The sequence below is a fragment of the Micromys minutus genome (genome assembly GCF_963924665.1).
Source record: "Micromys minutus genome assembly, chromosome: 16".
In the NCBI taxonomy this organism is placed as follows: Eukaryota; Metazoa; Chordata; class Mammalia; order Rodentia; family Muridae; genus Micromys; species Micromys minutus.
Genome location: NC_137985.1, coordinates 17,658,790 through 17,677,199, shown reverse-complemented (window position 1 = coordinate 17,677,199; position 18,410 = coordinate 17,658,790). Strand labels below are relative to the sequence as shown.

The window sequence follows — 18,410 nt, the reverse complement described above, 5'->3', positions numbered from 1 at the left end:
GACTTCACAGTAAAACCTTGCATCTCCCACCTCATTTCTAATAAGGCTTTGGCTGGTTGTGTGACGGTGCTAGGGATGGAGCTTAGGCCCCCATGTGCCAGGCACAGCTTTACTCTTGCTCCAGCGGCTCTAAGACTGTGCCCACAGGGAGAGCAGCTCTGCTACAAGTAGCTGGGTAGCCAGGACCCTTACAGACCTCTGTGAGTTTGAGGCCAGCCTGGTATACAGAGTGAGCTCCAGGACAGCTAGAGCTATGCAGAGAAACCCTGTGGGGTGGGGTTGGGGAGGAGAGAAGCAGTGTGGTTCCATGTTTAACTAGGCTTGCTGCATACCTGAGTAGAGAGAGGGCTTTAGGAAGCAATCTGAAAAGATCCCAACCTGTAACCCCAATGCTTGGAAGGCTGAGGCAGTTGGACTGCCTTAAAGTTAAGGCCAGTTTAGGCTATAAAGCAAGTGCTTGCCTGAAAAACAAAAAAAGGTATGGGGAGAGGGGCCACAGGTTAAGAGCACTGTCTGCTCTTCCAAAGGTCCTGAGGTCATATGAACACTGCAGAAACGGGCAAGCATGAAAAAGCACACAATCATACACACAGACATAATAGAACAAACAACCCAGAGGCCAGTTATCTCCACAGGATTTTACATCTCTATCTATATCTAAAACAAGTACTGAAACAAGTTACTCTCTGATACAGTGTCCTCCCTGAGAGGTGAGGGCAGCGAACTGGAGTTGACACTTGTATTTTCAGATCACACTGAGGAATCTGTACCAGAATGCACACGTGGCGGCAGAGAACAACCTGAAGAAGCTGGTTCTCTCCAAGTGGGTCCTGGGGATCAACTTCAGGCCACCAGTCTTAGTGGCAAGCCACTTTGCACACAGTTATCTGATCCAAGCTGTACTCACTGACTTAGGCGCCATAACCACCTTTAAACTGTTTCACTTGCTGACTCTTCCCAGATGTGTGTGTCAAGACTCACAACTCGTTATAACTCTTTTCTCTGGATGACAAAACCCTTTCACAATTTGCTTACTGAGTCACAGAAAATTGTCACAATAAATGCCATTACAGGCAGGCCTCAGCCAGTGTGTGTTGGATAGGTAAATTAAGACACCAAGCAATGGAAAAATACACAAATTCCAAGCTTCATGCCTCCCACCCCACGTTAGTCAAGGCCAGAGAGGGAACCACGCAGCTTCCCCCAGAGGAGTAGCACAGTCTGATGCCAGCTTTGGCATAGCTGAAAACATGTGCTGCCTCACATGTGGCCAAATCTCATCGGACATTCCACTCCAAGACTAAGTGGAACCTGTCAAGGAACAAGACAAGGTCCACAAACTCTCAACATCTAAATGATCCTTGACCCAGGAGAGAGAGAACTGCAGACTAGAGAAGAGCAAAGGCTGCAGCCATCTCTACCCAGCCACAACTACTGCAGGGTGTGCTTCTTCACACCAGTCCTTCCTCAGACAGGGCATCTGTCACATGCCACCTTTGCTGATACCTACATAGTGCCTCTCTGTTTTGCCACCTGCTCTTTTCCTGTCATGGTGGAAGATACTTGTGTGCATCCCTGCCTCAGACCACAAGCTGTCCTAGGGAAGGCACGAAAACACAGGCCTTCAGTGTGGCCGAGTACCAGGTTCTACTCTATGCTTCTCCATCACCCCCAGGAACCTCTCTGCCACCGCCTCAGCTTACCTGTCTTTGTACTTGATCACAGCATCCACAATCTTCTTCATCTTCTTGGTGAGGTTAGGTGGGTTTGGGGACAGCTTCTCGGCCGGTGGCCGCCCACGTTTCTTTTGCTTCTTGCTCTCCTCATCCTTGTCACGGCTGCGGGTACTGGTGGTCGGGGTGGAGGAGCCGGCCTCGCTATCTCGCTTACGCTTACGTGACGATTTCTTCTGCCGGACCTCCTCTTCGATCTCCTCCAGCGTGCCCTCCTCGATAGCCTTCAGGGTCAATAGTGGTAAAATAGGACAGCCAGCACCCAAGTCGACAAAGAGAGGCCGCGATACGCACTCCTGGGGCCTGGCTAGGGAGGGAGGAGGCCCCTACACTGACATCCTTCCAGCATGGCTGGCTCAGGGCACAGTATCTACTGGGAACCCTGACTTACTTCCTGGGAAAGGCTAGTGCTCCTCCAGCCAGTGCCCATTCAGAAGACTGACCACCCAGCATCATAAATTGGCCAGACAAAAGTCCAGCCACATCAATACAGATACCCAGAAGACCATCTAAAATTCATTTATATTCATGGATTGTGTGTGTGTGTGTGTGTGTGTGTGTGTGTGTGTGTGTGTGTACATGTGGCAGTGGGAATGGAGGTCAGAGAACAAGCTATGGAAACTGAATTCAAGTCAAACATGGTGGTAACAGCCTTTGCCTGCTGAGCTACTTCACTACTGTCCCATCTACGTTTTGAACTGTGGTAAGCTGTTTGAGCTGTTGATGAGTATGGACTGCAGTGGGATCCCGCTGTGCTGTGCGCATGTCTCCTGTCACTCTCACCACCCATATTACTGCTGCTTATTTGTTTTGATTCAGGGTTTCATGTAGCTCAGGCAGGTCTTCAACACCATCCCCTGCCTCAGTTTTCCCACTTCTGGGTAAGGCACCATGTCCACTCTGTCCTTCTCTACAGTGCCATGTTTCCCTTTTCTCACTCTGGTGGTGCTGAGGACAGGATTCAGGTCTCAGGTATCAGCTTGGCAGTGTCTTGATGCACAGTGTGTCTGTCTGCTCAATCTTCCAGTGCACTAGCTCGCTGCACTAATTTAACTCCAACCAGTCCTTGGACACTTTAACATGTTTATGTGTGTGTAAGATTTATTTATGGGGGCTGGGAAGATGTCTCAGTAGTTAAGAGCACCGGCTCCTCTTCCAGAAGACCTGGGTTTAATTTCTAGCATCCACATGGCAGTTTCCAGTGGTCTATAATCTCAATTCCAGGGGACCTGACACCCAGTACAGACATTTAGAGGCAAAATACCAATGCACATTGAAAGAAAAAAAATATTGAAAAGAGAAAAGAAATATTTAAAAAAGGATTTCTATTACTCTTTTGTATGAGAGAGATGCTATAGAGACTAAGCAGGGACTCACTGGACTCTCTGGAGCTGGAGTTAATGGTAGTTGTGATGAGTGCTGGGAACTGCAGCAGGCTCCTCTGAAAGAGCCACTGCTCCAAACCCAAGGTCCTGGCCCCTGAGCTACATGGTCCACACCTTTCCATTGCTGGGAGAGCTGAGGGGGACTGTCGGCTGACTCTCCTAAAATCAGCTTCCTCCTGGTGACAGCACTGAGGTGAAGGACATACTAAAGAACAATGGTTAAAAGAATTCTCTACAGGACCTTGGGATCAGGGGAGGAGCCTAGATTCAAAACATCTAGCAGGTCACTGCTTCCCACCTAAGGCTCAACACAGTATGGTCTGGCCAAATCTCACCAAAAAGTGACAAAGAGAGCTTCAAACTGAGGCAGGGTAGAGAGGGTACAGCATCTGGATCAAGAAAGCATCATCCAGGGCTGGAGCGATAGCTCAGCAGTTAAGAGCACTGACTGTTCTATTCCTAAGGTCCTGAGTTCATTTCCCAGCAACCACATAATAGCTCAAAACCTGTATGCAATAGGTTTTGATGCCCCCCTTCTGGTGTGTCTAAAGAGAGCTACAATGTACTCGCATACATAAACAAGTAATTCTTAAAAAACAAAAACAAAAAAAAACCCAACCAAATAAACAAAAAACAACAAACAAAAAGGTAAGCATTTAGGAGACGAGAAACAACTATGGCTCCACTGCACACACAGGAATAAGGAACTATTCCCCAGAACTTCAAAGAAGCTATATAGAAATGTGGTCCTTGTCATCACTTGGATGACTTTGTTCTGGCAGGGAGCAGTACTGACTGAATTCTGGACCCCGGTCATGCTGTCCTAGCACAGAGAAGCAGCTCCAGTTCTTTTTACCATTCTTAATTACATGTGGGAATCAGACCTGGAGCTGGAGATAGATGTGGTTGTGGGCCACCTGCTGTGGGTGCTGGCAACTGAACTCTTAACCACTGAGCCATTTCTCATGCCTTCCAGCCTCTTGTCAGACTGTGTGTGTATTTAGATCTCTAGCATGCATTCTTTGCCCTGGTATGGCCAGGGTATAGAGAGACAGAATGTCCTTGAGTTTAATGTCTAACCAGTTTAGCCAATAGCTAACACCAAAAGGGGCCAGGGAGAAGGCTCAGTGGCTGAAAAGCACAGGCTGCTCTTCCAGAGGACCTGGGTTCTATTCCCAAACAACCATCTCTAATTCCAGTTTCAGGAGGTCTGATGCCCTCTTCTGGCCTCCGTAGGCACAGACATACATGCAGGCAAAACACCCACATAGCTAAAATAAGTCTCTAGGGAAAAAATACCAAGAGACACTTGTGAAGTCATCTTTCTTTAAAAAGATATTTTATATTTTATATGTATGAGTATTTTGCCTGCATACACATCTGTGAACCACGTGTGCCTGGTACTGAAGATAGGGAGCCTCCATACTGGTGCTAGCAATTGAACCCAGGTCCTTTACAATAACAAGTGCTCTTAACCACTGAGTGAATTCTCTAGTCCTGAAGTGCTCTGTTTTTAAAAGAAGTAAAACTACAAAGCTCTGTCTCTCTCTCTCTCTCTCAAAAAAAAAAAAAAAAAAAAAAAAAAAAAAGAGGCAAAAGCCAGGCCTGGTGGTGCACACTATAGTCCCAACACTTGGGAGCCTGAGGCAGGAAGATCACCATGAGTTTGAAGACAGCCTTGGGAACATAACTATCAGGCTATGACTGAAACAGCAGACTACCCCATGAACTATAAAGAAAAACATGACAGAAAATGGGGACAAATCTTTGTACCTTGAATTTGGCAAGTCTTAAATATGCATCACAGTGTAAGGTAAGCAGCACTAGCAGGACGGCTCACAAGAGCCTGCCACTAAGCCCCAGCTTGCATGATGGAAGAGAACAGGCTCCTGAAAGTCCTCTGACTTCCACGTGGCGTGGTATGCGCGCCTGCACTCATAATAGCATGAACATACAGAACAATAATGACTAACTTTAAGTGGGGCAGGAGAGATGGCTCAGGGTTAATAGCTCAGGCTGCTTTTGCAGAGAATCCGGGTCCCATTCCTAGCATCCATGTCAGGCGACTCACAGCCTCTTCCCCTCCCCTGCAACTCCATCTTCAGGGGATCAGATGCCCTCTTCTAAACTCACTGGCTGTGAGCATGTACAGACACACACAAATATTAAAAAGAAGAAAAGGAAAGGGAGAGTAAAGGGAAAACAGAGACAGGAGATCTACCTCTAAGTGTATCTATGAGAAGGAATTTCAAAGATCTACCGGGGCTGGCGAAATGGCTAAGTAAAGGTAGCTTGTCGCCAATCTGATGACGTGCCAGACGTGCCTCTTATCAAGTTGTCCTTTGACCCCCACATATGCCATGGCATGGGTGCACCCCTCCCTAGCCCCCACAAATGTACATATGCACATTTTAAATAAGTAGAAACATAATTTAAAATTTTTTAAAAAGAGAAAAGAGGCACTACTGTGTGTCTACAACCCAGCTACTCATGAGGCTGAGGCAGGAGGACTGCTTGAGCCCATGAGTTGGAAACCAAAACAGGCAACACAGTAACTGTATCTTCTCAAAGGGGCAGGGTGGGTGGCAAGAAGCACAAAAAACACACACAACTGAGGCAAGATGTGACAGATGTTAGTGAGGACACGGCAAGACTGAGGACTGGCACGTGTGGCTAGCCATTTGTTCTTCTGATACCATTCCCAGGCACACATGCTCACCATATATCACCCAAAACAGCCCCTCAAAGCAAGCAACCCGAATACCCATCAACTGGTAGATAAAAAGATAACCATGGGGCTGGAGAGATGGCTCAGCAGTTAAGAGCACTGGCTTCTCTTCTAGGGGTCTTGAGTTCAATTCCCAGCAACCACATGATGGCTCACAACCATCTGTAATGGGATCTATTGCCCACTTCTGGTGTGTCTGAAGACAGCTACATTGTGCTCATATAAATAAAAATTAATAAAAAAATTTAAATAAAAAGATAAAGCACTCTGAAGAATGCTGCATTAAGGTGCTATGCTCACAACAGTTACATAACTTTAAGGGTAGCATGGTGCTTGCCTGTAAAAAGAGCACTTGGTGGGGTGAGTAGGACACAGGAGGATAAGAGTGCAAGGCCAGCCTGGGCTAAACAAAACACAAAAGTAGGACCATTGGTCAATTAACACTATGCTAAGTAGTGCTCACTGGCAGCACACACACTGAACCCGGGATAGAGAAGCTTAGTTTGGCCTCTGCCAAGGATGACACACAAATCTGTGAAGTACTCGTATTTAAAAACAAAAACTGACGAGGGCACTAGTGGCCACCAATGTAAGACAACAAAGGAGTGAATAAAAGGAAGCAGGAAGAGTGTGGGTTTTTTTTTTGGGGGATGACGCAACTGCTCAAATACTGACAGGAAGGCTGCCTGACTCTAGCAATGGACCTTCAAAAGGAGCTATGTGTGACATGTAAATCCTACCTCAAAAACCTGTGCACAAAATTCAGCAAATGTGATGACTGAATTTAAAGCCTCCTAGTGTTTTGTAAATGTGAAACAGACAAATCCTTTAGGAGCGATAGCCTTATTACACAAATGACTATCTTCCCGGAGTTCCTATCCTAGGTTCTGGAAGATTCTGAGGAGTGCCCATCCCAAGGTTTGTTTGACTTCTTGGCAGGTTCTTTTCTTTGACAAGGTCTTGTCATGTAACCCAGGTTGCCTCAACCTCAGAATTAGAGACTTCTCCATCACACTGGCTGCTGGGCTCTAGATGAGGTCAGGGCTACCTGGCCACACAGCAGGACCAAGCACATCATCCTTGGACTGCCTCCTGCTTTCCTGTAATAGCTACTTCTGGGCTGTGTTCACAACATGACTTTAGGGCTAGATTGCAGATCATTAACACCAATGCAGTCATCGATGCCAGACCTCTGGTACTCTTCAGCTGTGGCCTCACCCTTTGCAGCTACTGCGGGCTGGAGATCTGCTATGCACTCTCCCCTGTGTGCCTAGGGGCAGGCAGCTCAGCTGGGACCTGAAACCTCAGCCCTGTCCATGCCTTGCTTCTCGCCACCTCCAGGAGAATTTGGGGATCATTTATAAGACTGTCAACAGTCAACCTCATAAAAAGGTAAGCACTTATGAGAGCTCACAAGAGCTGGTAGCATGCTGACTCTTTCTTGTGACAGCAATAGGGGTAGAAACTAAACGTCCCTATGTCTTGTTTGAAGCCATTTGGCAGTAAATGCAGCCAACAATGTGGGAAGGTATCGGTTTGGATGACCCAAGAAGGCCAGCCTCTACTCCCAACCATGCCTGGCACAGTCTGCGGCGCACAGCCCTCTCAGGCATGTACCTTGAGCCACTGCTTCTCTGTCAGTGAGTCGCTGTAGTCTACCTCCTTGCGGTGGCGAGAACCACGGCCGAACATCTTTTCCTCTTCCTCTTCACATGTCAGCCGCTCTACTTCTGCATCATCCTTGATGATCCAGGATGGAAGCTCATCCTCTTCCATCAGGCGTGGCTTCCGCTTCGGGTTGCGGGCTTCTTCACGCCGGCGGTCCAAGTCCATGCGCTATAATGCAGGTTGTGGGCAGAGGGTAGAAGGCAGTTAGCACAATAAGCAATAGCCTTCAGAATGGGCCTCACAGGGACACTGGATGATGAAGAGTTATGCAACACTGCTTCATTCTGGGGACTGACCCAACCTTGCTGCTACAGCAGACCTTGGTAAGAGGTTGGACTGGGGAACACAGGTATGTCTACTGAGTAGCCTTAGAGGAAAATACCAGGCCTACTGAATTCAGATGGAACTGAAAAGAGCTCCAACTAAATTTTATACCTAGCATGCATGGGTGAATATTTGTAGCCCAGGTCCTAGATTGCCCCTCAGGCCTCCAGTGCCCATTTAACTTCTCTATAAAGGGAAGGAACTTGGGCTGGAGAGATGGCTCAGAGGTTAAGAGCACTGACTGCTCTTCCAGAGGTTCTGAGTTCAGTTCCCAGCAACTACATGGTGGCTCACATCTGTAGTAACATTGATCCAATGGCCACTTTTGGTGTGTCTGAAGACAGCTATAGTGTACTGAGATACACAAAATAAATAAATTTACAAAAAAAGGGGGGAGGGGACTTTGGGCAACCAGCCCAGAGTCTACAGAAATGGCACTGCGGTGTCCCTCACTATCCCTAGGACATGAGGTGACCTAATGCTGAGGCATTAGGAAACTGTGTGAAGAGGAACAGCTCCAAGCAGCCATAGGGGATGTCACTATCATCGTTGAGTCTGTGTGGTCCCGGTGCTCACCATGAAGAGGTCAAATTCTTCTTCGTGCCGGGCAATCATCTGGTTGACGGTCTCATCATCAGGCACCTCATCTTCCTCCTACAAGATTGCAAAGCTTTAGTCTGACTGTGGTGGGGCTAGGTTGGGTGGTGGCCGGGCTCGGAGGTGAGCGGCGGAATCCGTCCGAAGATGAGCTGGAGTCCCAGGCTGGCTGCGGTGGAGGACCCCACGCGTCAGCAAAAGGCACACACATTCGTACAAGCACACGCACGCTTCGTGGGGTCAGGCCCTTGCTGGCCAGTCTCAGCAAGAAGCTGAGTTGAGTGGGCGTGGAGACTGAACTACCCCTCTCACCTTTAGAGGTGGCTCCTCCAAGTCGGGGTTGACGCCCGCTGGCGGAGGGGCAGTGTGGGCGAAGCTGGCACTGCCGCTGCCCGTGCTGCAGTGTCTGCTCTGTGGATAAATACAGGACTTCAGTCTCCAGGGCTGTCAATGCGGCCGTCTTGTCACCAGCAGTTTAGAAAAAAACCCACTTCAAAGGGAAAGCAAGTGCGCATCCTCTTTCTGCTCAGCCCACACTCCCTTTACTCCAAAGGGACGCAAAAAAATAAAAATAAAAAACCAAAAAACCAAAAACAAAAACCAAGAGTGCAAAAAAGGTACAAAACCGAAAACGAAAGCCTCATGCATCCACCACTCACGCTGGGCCAGGCTGGCGCCGTGCTCACCTCGTCCTGCTCCTCGTGCTCCAGAATGGCCTGCAGGAAGGCACGCCTCTCGTGGCTGGACGACTTCTGGTCAAACATGCCTGCCTGGATCACCTTCTGATCCACATTGAGTTTGTATTTGGCAGCAGCCAGGATCTTCTCTTCCACACTGTTGACGGTGCACAGGCGAAGCACTCGCACCTCATTCTGCTGCCCAATGCGATGGGCACGGTCCTGTGCTTGCAGGTCCTTGGGAGAGGAGGTGGGTCAGTCTGGGGAATTCTAGACATCATGCTTAGCCTTGGCCTGCAGCTTCATAAGCCAGGAACCCAAGAATGGACCTGCGACCTGTCCCTAGGAGCCTGAAGGGGCCTTATACCCATAGCACATATGATTCCTGGAACCCAAAGAATACTCCACCTTCACCCCCCAAAATGTATTTTAAGTGTAAGTTTAAGTGTATGAACATATGTGAGTGCCTACTGGGCATAGAAGAGGGTATAAGAGAGCCTGGAGTTGGAGATGCTAGGTACCAAACTCAGGGCTCTGCATGTATATTTTCTTAATTGCTGAGCCACCTCTCTAGCCCCTGGACACTTGGGCAACACTCTGGGCAGCCATTGTCACAGGTCCATCACTGTGGGCTTTGGCACTTCTGTGCACCCTGGGCCCAAGACAAACATTTATGAGCCTACTATGCTGATCATAGGAGCTCTCTCAGCGTCAGTATAGATTGAGCAGATGGGTGTGAAGAGGACAGTATAGGGATAGAGCAGTCAGCTCCTGACAGTGTGGCAGTGAAGCTGCCAATAGTATTTCTGCCATTCTAGCAAAGACTGTCTGAGATTCTCTTTGGGCCAGGCGCTGTGTAGGCTGAGTGTCAACAATGTTCCTCAATTTGAGACTCAGACCTGGTCACAGGAACAGAGGGACGTGTTTGACAGCTGGTTTCTCGTACCTCAGGGTGCTTGCTGTCAAGGCTGGCAGTGATGATGTGCTCCTGCTGGCCCTGCACTGGCCTCTGCTTGACTGTTATTATCTAACTACCTCTTAGGAAACGGCCCCTCAGTACATCTGAGCAGAAGCTACACTGATACTTATCTCACTGACCACATAGGTCATTAGTCATCAAATGGATAATTACTACTAGATCTGCCAGGCTGGGGCAAGAATATGCCAGAGAGTATCAGTGTGAGTGGCCAGCATGTGAAGACAATGCCTCATTACTGTGGCAAGCACTCATTGTATTTAGAACTTATCTGACTAGAGCAGTGTCTTTCAACCTTCCTAATGCTATAACCCTTTAATATAGTTCTACATGTTGTGGTGGCCCCCAACCATAAAATTACTTTTGTTGCTACTTCAGAACATTAATTTTACTACCATTATGAATCATAATGTAAATATCTGTGTTTTCTGATAGTCTTAGATAGCCCCCAAGGTGTTGCAACTCACAGTTTGAGAAACTGTTGCACTAGAGAGTCCTTAAAGAAGTGCCAAGAGCAACAAACTAAGTTTCTTTGGGGCTAATAATCATTAAATGAGAAAATAAGACACTTGCCCATTAGGCTGGAGGAAAATGTTTCAGAGCGGCTAGATTCTGGAACACCTTGAAGCAGAGGCAACAGTCAAATTAGCTTTCTTTGCCACTGTCTCCTCTGGAGAGGGACAGAAACATACCAGTATACAAGAAACACATCATCAGTGTGTGTGCCTGGCCAATTTGGAATGATGATAGGAATGCGGACTCCAGTTCACCCGTATCTTACCATGTGCATTACAAACTAAGCCCATATGCTATAACTGTATGAGCAGACAGGGCAAATTTGCTACTCATCTTCAGCACACCACAGTATCTTTCGGCAGAGTGGACTCAGGGCAAATGTGGTCAGTGAGCAAGAAGAGGTAATGAATAGATCTTGCAAGGTTTTGCTCAGTAGGGCTGTGTGTGGGACACAGGGCAGGTCTGAAAGGGCTGCTCCCCCATGACAAGTAACCATCAGTACTGTGGACTAGCCTGTTTCCTACTTTTTTCTCGGGCATGGAATCCAAGAACCCTTCGGTTATTGTAATGTTAAGGATGAAGCCTGGAGCCTTACATGGGTGAGATAAAGCCTCTACTCCTGAGTTGGTTATTGCCCATATGTACCTAGAAATAAAAATATAATCATTGAAAAGATAACTCTCCTCAAATCAGGATGTGAGGTCACTTCCACTATGAAAAGCAGGAGGGAAACATGACCACTGTGGATTAGTAAACATACTTTTCATGGCTCCCAGAACAGGAAGAGCATCAGGGAGACGGTGAACACTAAGACAGGAGATATCCCCCCTCCTTTGCCAGTGCATTTACCTGGTGGGGATTCCAGTCACTGTCAAAGATGATCACAGTGTCAGCTGACTGCAGATTCAGGCCCAGTCCCCCGGCACGGGTACTGAGCAGGAAAATGAAATACTCAGAGCCAGGCTCATTAAAGGTTTTTAACAGCATGCCCCGGTCTTCTGCTTTTGTGGTTCCTGATAGGCACAGGAGAAGAGGGTTAGAAGGGTGACAGAGATGGGGGATCCGAAGGAGCTTGTGCCCTGGCATCAGGGATGGTATTGCTGGTCACAAGCACCACAGATGTACTCTACAAAGTGTAAAAGGTTAACCAGATATCAACTTGGAGGTACAGCCTGTCATTACCAAATACTACCATGCTCAAGAGATTAAAAAAAAAAAGGGGGGGGGGGTCCACAGAGCAGCTGTCTCCTGTACAACATAAGGCACTGGAAGAGAAAGATGCTGGCAGGCTCCTGGGCTGCCATCTCTAGGTACAATGTTTTCTGACACTTGTTCACTCTGTCCTATACTTTGACAAGGAAAACAGCATTAGTGGCCTAGCATGATGAGATGAACCACAGGGTTGGCATGCACCCTTAACTCTCTTGGAGCAAGGTTGGCTAGTGTACAGAAAAATGTATACATAAGAGCTGAAAGCAGCGCAGCCTTCCTTGGGCTCCCAGGCCTACACACTTGCCACACTGTGCTCCTTGACCTCCCACCTCGCTCCTGGGTAGCTATGCAATCACACACAGCAAAGACCAAACAGATAGATGTCCTTAGGCTCCTTGAGCAGACAGGGACCTGCATAAAGTAAGACCTGGTGCTCACAAGGACAGGAGAGTCAGCTAAAGAGGTCTAGCCAATTAGACCTCAGCAGTGTTTGGCCAGCACTGAGATACGTGAACATATAGAACAGCATGTTGGTTTAGCAAAGGTGGCCTTGAAGCATTCTAAGGAGGGACTAGGGCCAGATGGATGTACAGGAGTTCTGGTCAGTATGTTCTAGATGAAGCTTCACAGAATCAGACAAATAGATGAAGCAATCAAACCCTGGTTGGTAGCCCCTGAAACATCTTTAAGATGTAGTATAAAATTAAAAGGTCCAGGGCACAGGGAGATGGGACAGGTGAGTCAGAGGTCTAGAGTAAGGCACACCCAGCTCCTGAGCCCAATAAAGGCTCTGCAAAGAAAACAGAAGCTGCTCAGTCTTGCTGGTTCTGAGGTCCTCAAGTCTGACTTCCCAGGATGACAGTGTGAGACACTAACTTCAGGGCTTCCCCGATCACTTCTGTTAACAGTGCTGGCCTCTTGCTTCCTGAAGCTTCTTGTTGTGGAGATCAGGAAAGGTGGAAAGACATTGTGGCAATTGGTACACAGAGCCTCTTGAGCAGTGAAGGACCTTGCCTGAAAGCAGGCCAGGGTCCCGTTGCAACTGAGCGACATTCAGCTCTGAGCCAGGCCTGTTAGAGGCTGTTGCAAAGTAGTTAAGGGAAAGACAGCTGGCTGGGAGTTGGACGGAAGCTTGGTGCTTCTGCTGTGAACACTGAGCAGTAGTGAAGCCTGTCTAAGGATGAGGCCACGAATGGAGGAGAGCTGCATGAAGGCGCATCTGTACCAGAGTCAAAGAACTCAAGGTTCCCTTTTAGCAGGGTTCCTATGTGCATGCACACACGGTTTGTGTAACTTAAGCTGAAATGGCACTGTCAGAACCCATATTACAGAATGCAGCACTGCAGGGAAGATTACAGCAAACAGGAGACTAAACACCTTCAGGCCCTCCTTCTTGTTCCAGGCAGCTAAGATGTCCTCAGATTCAGTGTATATCCTGGACTTCAAGTCCATATAACCAGGTCAGGAATGAATATCACACACAAACTGTCCTCTACTCACCATCAAGCCTGAGGTATTTGAAGCCACGGTATGCAAAGTAGTCTTCCATGATGGTCATGAGGGAGGTCATTTGGCAGAAGAGTAGCACTTTATGGTTCGTTGCACGGAGTTTGGGTAGAATTCTATCAAGAAGTTCAAATTTCCCTGAGGCACGGTACAGGTCCAATCTAGTCCACGGAGGGAAGAAGGGAAACATTCAGTCCCTCAGTCAGATGCCTGTGAGCTCACAGAGATGTGTGCTGTGTCTAGGTTGCTGTGCAGATTCAAGGAAAGAAGTGGCTTCCCAAGCAGACTTGCCCACAGCTACAGCCCAGCTCACTCGTCACCAAGTATTACTAGGGACCTCAAATGTACATGCCATCTCACCAGGTCACAAGGAGAATAAAAACATGCGATCAGACATGTTGGCCAGGGGGTTGGGGAATTAAGTATTTGTTCTGTGAGCTTGCTTGACCTGGGTTCAGTCCCTAGAACCTATGTAAAGGTAGAAAGAGAACTAGCTCCACAAAGGAGCAGTGCTGAGGTGGAGCTGCTCTGAGGATGGTGGGTCAGCCACCGTAAGGTTAGAACAGCTCGTGCTAAGAACAGACTATAAACTAAAGAATCCTGCACAGAGAGTGAAGCACTTGTCTAGGATAGTGAGGCCCTGGGTTCAATCTCCAGTTCAGCAAAAAGCACTGTCACCCTTCGAATTACATTCCATGCCCTTACAGGTGAACATTGTAGGGCTGGAAATGTGGCCTCAACTTCAAGAATGTCTGAAAAAGGCACATGGTGATATTCTAGAGATGGCATCCAAGGCCAGCACCATGCACTTGGTCTGGAATCAAGAATGGTATTGCACGCCTATGGTCCTAGCACGAGGAAGGCTGAGGTACAAGGACTCTAATTGTTTCAGGAAGAAGATGACAGTTACATAAGAGCCTAGTTCACACACTGAGACTATATCCCAAGAACCCAAGAGAAAGAAGTAGAGCCTGCACGTGAAGCTGCAGGAAGGATGGTCACAGGGCATCAAGGGTAGAGTGAGTGAACTGAGGATCCGATATAAGAGAAGCTGCCTAGCATTACACAGTGGATAGTGAAGCTAAGGTCTGCAGGCAGTTAAATGCTAACCACAGCAACAAAGTCACTGAACCAGACTATAACCCCCCAGCAGACTGCTGCCCACTCTCAGAGCTGGGAAGCTTCTCACCCTTGCACGATGCCGCCGGTGAAACCCAGGTGCTCAGAAAAGGACTCCTGCAACAGGACAAGAGATGGATCAGTGCCAAGGCAGGAAGGGACTACCCAGTCAAGCCCATGGTCCAGGCAGCTACTGCAGAGGACTGAGAGATCACACTGGTAGTTATCTGTGGCCTGCAGGGGCACAGAGTCCAGATGTGAATGTCCTCCAGCTTGGACTCAGTGCACCAATGCCAACCCTCATGCTTTCCCTGTGAAAGGTGGGTAGAAGACTATGTGACATTAGGCACCAATGTGAACACCTCAGAACGTCCTGAAATGGAATGCTAAGGCATTTTTAAATGACCCTGAAACTGTACACCAAGAATACAAACACATGCTTGCTTTTTGTGAGCAAAGGTCCAGATCCTCCAAAAGTACAGTTTACTCATGATGACTGTGGACTGTGGTCACAGACGTGACTGATGTCCTCCAGGTTAGCACTTCATAACCGGGGGTTAGGAAGCCCTGACAGATATATCTGTAACCTCAGGACTGGGAATACTTCCCAAGGGAGGAGTCCCCAAACCCACAGAAAATACCTACAAGGTGACTTTAAAAAAAAAATTATGTATAGTGCTCTGTCTATACGTATGTCTGCAGGCTAGATCTCATACAGATGATCATCAGCCACCATGTGGTTGCTGGAAATTGAACTCAGGACCTCTGGAAGAAAAGCCAGTTAGTTCTCTTAACCTTTGAACCATTTCTTCCACCCAGTGGTGACTCTTGAGCAAACACTTTTAGAACGTTCATTTTCAGTCCCATGATGGGTTTGCTAAGCACCAGCTGAACTGGAAACACCTAAACACCTAAACTCAGAACATGTGTTTCCTTATCACAGGCCTGGGTTACACTGCCCAGTGTTCACAGATGTGCATGCACCCCCCCCAACACACATACAGGTTAAACTCCAGCAGAAAGAAACTATAACAGATGTAAAGACAGTGGCTAGTGAGAATACCATAAGCCTTTTTCCTTTGCTTGTTTCAAGACAGGGTTTCTGTGTAGCCCTGGCTGTCCTAGAACTTTGTAGACCAGGCTGGCCTTTGGATTCACCTGCCTCTGCCTCTTGAGTGCAGCATGCCTGGCTGCCTTTTTTGTTGTTTTGTTTGATACAGGGTCTCCATACTTAGCCCTGGCTGTCCTGGAACTCAGAGAGATCAACATGGGTCTCTCTCCTGAGTGCTGGGAGTAAAGAAGTAGTCCACTATGCTCAGCTCCTTAGGCCCTCAAGGCCCTGCTTTACTCATGACAATCTGAGTTGAATCCCTGGCACTTAGGTAGAAGCCGGGCACGCAGGCTGATGTGAGTGAACCAAGAGCTGTGTGGAAAAAAACAGATCTGTGGAGCTCATTAGCTATCATGTCTAAAAAGTTAATGAGCTCCAAGTTTAATGAAAGATACTATCTCCAAAACATAGGCAGAGGTGAGTAGAGGGCAGGAACCTCTGGCCTATACATATATGCCCACACACGCCCACAGGCATCAGGGACAAGTAGCCCAGCTCTATATCCAAGAGCCAGCACTGGGCTACGGCCTTACCTCAATGTGCTGGAACATGTAGGGGTGGTTGCAGATCTTGCGCAGCTGCATGATAGTGTTCATCAGTGTCTTGGTGCCACCTTTGCCCTGCAGAGGAACATGAGATGGTTCAAAATGGAGTCCTGACTTTGGGGCAAAATGGAGGTGCGCAGGGAACTGGACAGGGTGGTAGAAGAAGGGCCTAGAGCAAGCTGGTGGTTATCTTTGTGGCAGTGTTGGGAGAGGGGGTTGTCTCTGAGAAGTCGGATGAAGGAAGCAAGCGTGGCAAACAGCAGAGAATAAGCACACTCTGTACAGCTGCACAGAGGAGGGCGTGCGAATCTGTACTAGAAGGGAAGCAATAGCACAATGCTTCAGTGCACAGGTAAAGGGGCTGAACAACAGAGGCACTGGGGACAGACTGCAGGAATTGGTGCTTCCTGGGGGACAAGTCCAGGCCTGCTTGAAGGAGGTGGAGGATGACTTCTGAGAACTCCCGCACTCCCCACTCTTTCCAATGTCAGGATGCCCTCAGTAACAGCAAGAGGAAGGGCAGAGGCTTCAGCTGATGGGTAAGTAAAGCTCCCAAGTAAAATCCCAACTCTGGATCAGTTAGCCCTGTGTTTCCTGCTGTGATGAGGAAGGCAATGTCTCAAACAAGGGGGACTCCAGAGAGCAGCCCAATAAGCATCCTAGAGTGATAACCAGCATCACAGCTGAGGCTGTTTGAATGCCTAAGGACCAGAGCCAGGTGAAGTCTCCTGGGCAGAGTGCTCAATCCTACGAATTCTATGCTGCTGTAGATCAACCCTCCTAATTTAGACAATAACAAAATAGGGAAGGAGGAACCTGGAACAAACCTTCTTGTCCTTCTCAGAGCCATCAGTCAGCAGCACACCTTTGGCTTGCATGTGACGGTAGAGCACACGCTGCAGGGCTGACATGTCGCATTTAATGACATACTCTACCTGTGGAGCAAAGAACAATCTCAGGCCATACAAGCTTAGACTGGGCTGCCTGTGCCACTAAGTGGAGTCTTGTGACCAGCACTCTGATTAGGACATGGGGTATGAGGGAGGAACACTCAGAGTGAAGAGATCTGGGAAAAAGAGGAGACTCTGGGCCAAAATGGGTAAGTTGGCCACATTCTGGAAGGCTTTCCAAAGCGTGTCAGAAAATAAGTGGTGAAGTGAACCAGAGGCAAGCCATGTGTGGTGCACAGAGCAGAGGGTCCACACCACTGACACGGATCAGTAGATCCTACTGAGCCCTAGCCTCTATCTGTGGACAGGAGTCTAGACTAAGATACAGTAAGCATGAGGCAACAGGTCCTGGCTGTGCTGCACAGTGGTGTTAGTCACCACTTCAATTCTGTGGAGCAGGTCCAGGGGAGGATCACCTGACTGCACTCACCCTGGGAACAGCCCTGCAAATGGCACCTGTGACTTCTGTTAACACCAACCTTCTCGGGGAGCTGGGCTTCAACTTCCTTCTTGAGCCGCCTCAGCAGGAAGGGCCGCAGGACCTTGTGTAGGCGACGAATAATGAGGATGGTCTCCTCCTCATTCAGGTCCACCTGGAAGCCAGACAGGAAATTATAAACTTCCTCCAAGAGGGAGGCAGGGCACAGGAAGTACAATTGTGTCATGGACAGCAGCTGTCACTTGGTACCTGTGTGCCCTCTGGAAGAATAGGAAGACCCTCATCCTTGGGAAACTGAAAATCTGCTGCCTTTTGGGTAATTTATGAAATGCCTAATGGCCAAGTACCATGCTTACTTTATGCCTGAAGCCCACCCCAAGAACACTTATGACAGCTGGCTGCTGGGTCTCTCTTAGGCATTACCAATTTGGTGTTTACAACTACAGATCAGCTAACTAAAGGCAGGCAGCTTGGGGCATTATAAGTTGGTCTGATCAATGCCAAAGGCTGTTCTGACACCAGGGCCACACCTACCTCTCTTAGCCTCAGAGGAATTATGCCTAAGAAGCACTGCTTACCCAGGGTGCTGCCCTTTACCTTCAAGGATACATGGCTTAGCATTTAAAATATTCTTTGTTTGGTTATTTGTGTGTGTTTGGGGGTGAATAGAGCCTGAAGAGGTCATAGTTGGTTAGGTTACACTTTGTGGGTCCTGGGACTCAGAAAATCATCAGGATTAGTGGCAAGTGCCTTGAGGCAGCCTCAACCTCAGATCTTTGTGACACCAAGCCCAGCTCCTGGAGCTCCAATGAAGCGAAAACCAGAAAGGAGAGGCAAATAAGATGGTACAGGCCTGAGCTTTTCTGTTGTGCTCTGCCCATCCCCAGGAGCTTTGGCTTGGAAGAGAAGAAAAAAATATAGCTT

The 18,410-nt window shown here is 48.2% G+C and overlaps 1 protein-coding gene across 6 annotated transcripts in view; it reads right to left on the bottom strand.

The window, feature by feature from the left end:
* The window catches only part of SMARCA4 (SWI/SNF related BAF chromatin remodeling complex subunit ATPase 4), a 77,785-nt gene that overhangs the window by 11,366 nt on the left and 48,009 nt on the right, over positions 1–18,410 (bottom strand). For 2 of the 6 annotated variants that reach the window (XM_080930518.1, XM_080930519.1), the window contains exons 20-30: positions 17,527–17,640; positions 16,925–17,032; positions 16,086–16,172; positions 14,512–14,558; positions 13,317–13,483; positions 11,454–11,617; positions 9,122–9,349; positions 8,748–8,846; positions 8,415–8,492; positions 7,465–7,682; positions 1,704–1,967 (exon numbers count right to left, since the gene is read on the bottom strand). In XM_080930518.1, the coding sequence (XP_080786644.1) occupies positions 1,704–1,967; positions 7,465–7,682; positions 8,415–8,492; positions 8,748–8,846; positions 9,122–9,349; positions 11,454–11,617; positions 13,317–13,483; positions 14,512–14,558; positions 16,086–16,172; positions 16,925–17,032; positions 17,527–17,640 (1,574 nt within the window). Of the gene's footprint in view, positions 1–1,703; positions 1,968–7,463; positions 7,683–8,414; positions 8,493–8,747; positions 8,847–9,121; positions 9,350–11,453; positions 11,618–13,316; positions 13,484–14,511; positions 14,559–16,085; positions 16,173–16,924; positions 17,033–17,526; positions 17,641–18,410 lie in introns of all 6 variants that reach the window. The other 4 variants (XM_080930522.1, XM_080930523.1, XM_080930520.1 and 1 more) reach the window with 3 other exon arrangements.